This window comes from Aythya ferina (assembly GCF_964211825.1).
Source record: "Aythya ferina genome assembly, chromosome: 6".
NCBI classification, from domain to species: domain Eukaryota; kingdom Metazoa; phylum Chordata; class Aves; order Anseriformes; family Anatidae; genus Aythya; species Aythya ferina.
Window position 1 is genome coordinate 33,918,593 of NC_140303.1, and position 6,671 is coordinate 33,925,263.

The 6,671-nt window shown below is 61.2% G+C and overlaps 1 protein-coding gene across 1 annotated transcript; it reads right to left on the minus strand.

Annotated features, from left to right (window-relative positions):
- Window positions 1-245: 245 nt before the first annotated feature.
- Window positions 246-4,134, minus strand: EN1 (engrailed homeobox 1; the record flags this gene model as incomplete). Its single annotated transcript, XM_084523403.1, has 2 exons — window positions 246-1,075; window positions 3,435-4,134. 2 exons carry the CDS (start codon window positions 4,132-4,134, stop codon window positions 759-761), a joined length of 1,017 nt encoding a protein of 338 aa, XP_084379529.1. The 3' UTR covers window positions 246-758.
- Window positions 4,135-6,671: the final 2,537 nt, after the last annotated feature.

A 6,671-nucleotide genomic window follows, 5' to 3' on the forward strand; every position in this document is an offset into this window, starting at 1 on the left:
AAAAAAGGTAGGGAAAAAAAGGGGGAAAATATCGAAGGTCTCGGAAGGGTTTAAAAAAGGGGACGATCGGTTTAAAAATTGCTGCACTGATCCATCGAAAACAAAAACTAATTACGCCACTGAAATGGCACCATATACGCAGCATACTGTGTATGTACATATATATTTATTTTATCTGTATATATATATATATATATACACACAAACATCCATACACTAAAATAAAGAATTACAGCCAGCCTGGATCCTGAACACAGTCTACACTTTATTTCAGACTACAGATTTCTGAACATAATAAAATCTTTGGCTTGTAGCGGCGGGTTCAGTCTCGCAGTCTGTGGATCAGATTTTTTTTTTTCCTCGGGAAAAAAAAAATAAAAAGAGAGACAGAAATTCACACACACACAAACAAAAAATAAGATCGAACGAAAGATGAGGAAAGTCGGACATTTACTGTAAAGCAAAAGCAACGGACATCGGAAAAGAAAAAAAGAAAGCAAACAAAACGAACAAACGAACAAAAGAGAGAGGAAGAGAGAGAGAGAAGGGGAGAGAGAAACTGTCCAGCAAATAGAGATCGCTACACATATTTCTTACCTGAAATTAAATATATACAAGGTCATATGCTGTTTGGCTATATAGAGATAATTTTTTTTTTTGTAAGCGTTCATATTTTTTTTTCTTAAGTGGAGTCCTTATACTATGGATAGACAATAGATCTGCTTTTAAATAGCACCTGTCCGTGGCTAGGGCTGTCCTCACTCGCTCTCCTCTTTGTCCTGCACGGTGGTGGTGGAGTGGTTGTAGAGTCCCTGGGCCATGAGGTGCAGCGCCAGCCCGTTCTTGATGCCCGTCGCCTTCTTGATCTTGGCGCGCTTGTTCTGGAACCAGATCTTGATCTGGGACTCGTTGAGGCTCAGCTCCTGGGCCAGGCTCTGCCGCCGCTGCTCCGTGATGTACCGGTTGGCCTGGAACTCCGCCTTCAGCCGCTGCAGCTGCTCGGCCGTGAACGCCGTCCGCGGCCGCTTGTCCTCCTTCTCCGTCTTCTTCTTCTTCAGCTTCCTGGTGCGGGGGCCTGCGGGCAGGGCACACACACGCCGCTGGGCAGGGCCCCGCCGCCGCCCGCCGCCCGCCGCCCCCGCCCCGCCGCCCGACGGAAAATGGCCGACGGGGGGGGAACCGCGCCGGCACCCCCGGCCCGGCCCCGCCGCCCCGGCCCCGCCAAGGGGAAGAAAGGGAGAGGAGGAGCGGGGAGGCCCGGGGAAACGCGCCCATCTCCTGCAACGGGCAGGGGGCGAAGGGGGAGAGCCGCCCGCTAGCCCCTCGCCCCGGGCCCGTCGGGGCGCCGCGCTGCTCGCCCCGACGGGGGGGCTCCGAGGCTCCGGGGGGCGGCCGCCGTCCTGGGGCCGGGGTCCCCGCGGCCAGCCCCGGCAGCAGCCGGGGGTCGCCCGGGGCTACGGTGTTTGCCCGGCCCTGGAGGGCCCCGCACGCCACCCGTTTGCCAGCCCTGCCCGCCGCGACCCCCGGACACCCAAACCCTAAGGGGGTTCCTTCGCAGCCCCATCCCTCGGGCCGCCCTGGGGCCGGGTGCCGAGCCGTGCCGAGCCGTGCCGTGCCAGCATCCCGGCCCCGAGCACCGGCAGCCCCGGGAGCGGAGAGGGAAGGCGGCCCTGGAGGATGGGGGCTGCGAAAATCCCCTGACAGCTGCCGGGCCCGCAGCCCCCAGCCGGCTGCAGCAGCCGGAGCCCAGCGAGGCCTCCGAGTAGGCCGAAAGCTCTTGTCCCGGTTCAGCACGGCTTTGCCCCGGCTCGGCGGGGAGCGGGCCGGGGCCCTGCAGAGCTGGGGCCGGGGGAACAAGGCTGCCTGGGGCCGGCACCTTGCAGCGGGGGTCGCAGCCCCCGGCCCCCGCAGCCCGCTCGTCCCCGGGGCCGGGAGAAGCCCCGCGGCGGCCGGGGCCGTCTCCGAGCACAACAAAGAGCGCGGCTGAGCCGAGCCGAGCCGGGCCGGGCCGGGATGAACCGGGCCAAGCCGAGCAGCCCTGGGAACGTGCGGGGGGCTTAAGGGTCGGCGTGCAAAAATACCCCGCTGCCCGAAGAAAAGGAAGGGAAGGGAATAAAGGCGCAATGCGAGATGCCTGGCGTCCGGCGGGCCTGGGAAGCGGTAATAACGCAGCAGCCGTGGCCGGGCCGGCCGGCGGCGAGGGCAGCCTGACAGCTCTATCACTCCATCAATCACCGGAGTCAATCAAAGGGGCTTTTCCGAGCTGCGAGTCGCTGGACGTGTCAATAACTGGGGATGGAGGTGGCTCGGCCGGGAGCGGAGCGCTGCCCACCGGCCCCGGGAGCACCGCGCCGGGCACCGCCGCCTTCCCCGGGTCCCCCGGCCTCGCATTGCCCGGGCCTTGGAAGAGGAACCGGCCCCGGTCCCGGTCCTGGACCCGGTCCCGGTCCCAATCCCAATCCCTGTCCTGGTCCCGGTCTCAATCCCGGTCCCGGTCCCGACCCGCGCTGGAGGGTCCTGGGCTGCTGGCCTGGGGTGTGACTGGGGGGTCCCCCTCTCCTCTCCTTCCGCTTTAAAAAATAAAACTAAAAAAAAACTGACAATGGAAAACAGTGACCAGCGGGGACAAAACGAGGGGCTGCGGGGTCACGCCAAGGGGACGGAACTCGCAGGGGTGCCCGGCCGGGAGCCCCCCCCGGGCCAAGCCTCGACCCCTCCCAGTAGCGGGCAAGGAGCAGCGGCCCCCGCGGCCTATGGAGGCCGGAGGCCCCAAGAAGCAGCCCCTCAGCGACCTGCCCGAAGCCCCTTTTTCTCTCCCCCCCCCATAAACCCCCTCTGCACCTCCAGCAGCCGCTCAACATGTGGCTCGGCCAGCCCCCCCCCGCCACCCAGCCGCCCGTCCGCGGCCACCGGCACCGGGGAAATAAAACCGGGGTGTGTTTGGGGGGGGGGGGGGAGAGAAAGAACAAAACAAGAGAGAAGCCAAATCCGCTGCCTTTTTTTTTTTTTTTTTTTTTCCCCTTTTCCCGCAGCGCTCCCGGCCCAGCGCCGCCGCGGTGGGGACCCCCCCGGGCTGCAGCTGGGTGGGGGGGGGGGGGACGACCGGGGGCACGGGCAGGGGCTCGCAGCCCCTCTCCGCGTCTGAATGCGGCCGATTCGGGGCCCGGCGTCGCATTCAAATTCGGCGACTCGGAATAGGAAGGCGGAGGGGATTTTGGGGAGGGGGGAAGAAGTGGGGGGGGGGGGACGGGGACGCGTTTCCTCTCGCCCCGGGTGACCCAGGACCCCCCCCCGCGCCGCCCCACGCGAGGTCCTCAGCAGGCTGGAAGCCAAAGCAAAGGGGAGGAGGGGGGGGGGGGGGACAGGGGAAGGAGAGGGGGGGGAGCGACCTTGTCACGATTTTAACAGCTCCCAGATGCTCCGCGCTTCCTTACCCGAGGACGGTCTGTCTGAATACCTAGTGCAGTAGACCCAGGCAGGCCACACCAGCGGCTGTTGCGAGTCGGGCTTTATAACAGGTCCTCCATTATTAGAGCCCATGAGGAGGATGGCGGGGCTGCCGTGCTCCCCGTACTTGGCCGGGTGAGTGTCGCCCCCTTCGCCGGGGGGCTTGGCCGCCCCCGACGCCGCCACCCCCGCCGCGCCGGGGCTGGCTTTGGAAGCGGCGGCGGCGGCGGGCGGCGCGGCCGGGGAGCCGTCGGGCCCGCAGTTCGAGTCCGGGCACAGGAGGGCCGGCGGGTTGGGCGGCCGGGCCAGCAGCGGGTTGATGTTTTCTCTACCTGAGCTCTGCCCTCGGTCTCCATCCCGCTCCCGGCTGCTGCTGCTGCTTCCTCCTCCTCCTCCTCCGCCGCCGCCGCTGCCGCAGCCGCCGGTCGGAGCGGGAGGCTCCTTCTTGCAGCCGAAGTCCGGCCTCAGGATGTTGTCGATGAAAAAGTTGGTGGTGCGCTGAGGGGGCGGCGGGGGAGGCGGCGGGGGGCGGCGGCGGGGAAGGGGCAAGGGGCAGGGGGCGGCGGGGGAGGCGGGCGCGGGGCTGGGGGACACGGGCAAGCTCTCGCCATCGCTGCCGCTGCCGCTGCTCGCCGGGCCGGGCGGCGCCGCGTCTCGGTGGCCGTGCCCCTCCGGCGGCTCTTCCATCCTCAGCCCCCGCCACGGAGCTCGCCGCCTTTTTGCCCCCCCCACCCTCCCCCCCACCCACCCGCTTTACGCCCACCCCACTTCGCGGGTGGGTGGTGGGGTGGGGAAAAAAATTTTAAAAATTTCAAAAAAAAAAAAAAGAAGGCAAAAATTAAAAAATAAATAAATAAAAGAGAGGAAAAAAAAGAATAAAATCCACTTGTTGGGCTGGAGCTGAGATTTTTTTTTCTCCCCCTCGCACGGATGGATCCAAAACCGGGAGAGCCACTCGAGGGCTTCTTCCCCCCTTTCTCCCGATCAGCTTATATTTCCATCACCAAAAAAAAAAAAAAAAAAAAAAAAAAAAAAAAAAAAAAGAAGCACCAAAACCGCGTGCAGCCACACAGCGGCCCCCCAAAAACCCGCCCCCCGAAAAAAAAAAATTAATAAATAATAAAAGAAAGGACTCAAAATCTGCCCATCTCCCCGCGGCGGCTCCGCGCTGCCCCGGTGTCCGCCGCTCTCTGCCCGAGCCCTTCCCCGCCAGCGTGCTCGGGCTCCGGGAGGAGGAGGGGGGGGGGGCGCTTTTTCTTTTTTTTCTTTTTTTTTTCCCTTAATTTTTTTTTTTTTTTTTTTTTGGCCCCAAAATAAAAAGGCAAATCTCTGACAGCTCCGGTCTTTGCAAGAAACTCTCCCTAAAAAATCCCTCGGCCCCACTTTTTGGGCTCGCACCGGAAGCACGTGAGGCGGCCCCGCACGTGGGGGCGGCCAATGGCGCTCCGCCGCCAACGCCGCCCCCCCCCCGCCCCGGAGCAGCGCCGCGACGGGGCGGGGGCGCCCGGGCTCCACGCGTATTTAGGGACACCCCCCCCCACCCCGCTAACCTCCCCCCCCCATAACTTCAACCCCCCGGGATGAGCGCCTCTTCTGTCCCTTTGCTCGCACACCCCATAATAATAACACCCCCCCCCACCCCAAAAATAATCCGCGGTGCTCATCTTCCTCCTGTTCATTTTTATTTTTATTTCTTGCTTAGGGAGGTGGGGGCAGTCCGGAGTGGAAACTTTTTTTTTTTTTTTTTTTTTTTTTTTTTTTTCTGGAGGAATTAAAATGAAAATAACACTAAATACTGGTAATCGCCGCGGCGCTGAGCCGGGCTGGGAGCCGCCGGGCTGGGCTGTTTCTTTATTCTTATTATTTCGGAAGAAGAAGCAGAGCAGCCGCCAGCTTGCAGCTGACTCCGGATCGCGTTGCCTCGCCTGCTTTCTAATGTTTGCTTGTTTGTTTGGGTTCGGTTTGGTGCTTTTTTTTTTTTTTTCTTTTTTCTTTTTTCTTTTTTCTTTTTTTTTTCACCTAGTATTTTATTCTCCCCAGCACCTTGGGGAGTGTGCTGGGGCAAAAGGGAAATGTAAGGGTTTTGCGGGGTGGGGAGAGCCGGGGACTTTTTTGAAGACTGTTACAGGTTTCCAAAAAGTAATTTAGAGGAGGAGAAGGAGGAATAAAATAATGTTAAAAAGCACAAGTCCGAAGCGCAGGTTTTGCTTTCTCACCGCACAGGGCTCCCGGCTCCGCTCCCCGCCGGCCACAGGCACCTGCTCGGGGCTGGAGCCGCGCCGGAGCCCGGGGCCGCTCCCCGGGGCTGGGGCAGGGCAGAGGCCGGAGCCCGGACCCCCGGAGCTCCCCGGGGGTCCCCACGTTCCCCCCACGGCCACGGGTGGCGGGGAGGCCGCGGGGCTCCGCGCTGCTCCGCGGGGACGGCCCGGCGGCACGTGCCGCCGCCTATAGATCCTATACGTGCACGATGCTTTAGGGCTGCGTGCTCAGGCACCCACGGGTGGGCACCGGGAGAGCCACGCGTGTTTTTTGCCCTCCGAGTGGCCGCTGCGGCCGGCGGCGGCCGGGAGCATCGCTGGTGTCGAGAGCATCCCGGCGGCAGCGGCCGAGCGCGGAGCTCCGTTTTCTGGGCTTGCAGGGCACCGGGAGCTGGCTGTCACCGGGAGCTGGGGGTCACCGGGAGCCGGGGGTCACCGGGAAGCCGCTGTCACCGGGAGCCGGCTGTCACCGGGAGCCGAAGGAGCCAGCACCTCCCTCGGTCCGGCGGCCGCGCACACCTCCGAGGCACGCTCGGCTCTTTGCCGGACCGGGGAAACATTACCAAATTGTTACCTCCAGCCACACAATAATCTCCTAAAATAATAGCTGGCATAACGCAATCAGCCCTGGAATCAAGGGCTTCATCCGCAATTAAATGAATGTTAACACCCCCCCACCCCCACCCCCCCGCATTCACAATATCATATCATTTACTCGCACCGAAATTGGGTTTATTTATATTTAAGTTAGCAAAATTGAAATCTTTATCCCAAAAGCGAGCGTGGGTACTTAATTAAATTCTAATTAGGACACTATCAATATCCCATTTAGCCACGTAGCCTTTGTGAGCCGCGGTCCCTTTCAGAGCTGTAAATGGGGGCTCGCTGCCTTATCTCTCCTGCAAGAGACGCCTTGAGAAGGGCTGCAAAAGATAATTTATAGGTTTTAATTACTCTTCATTCCGC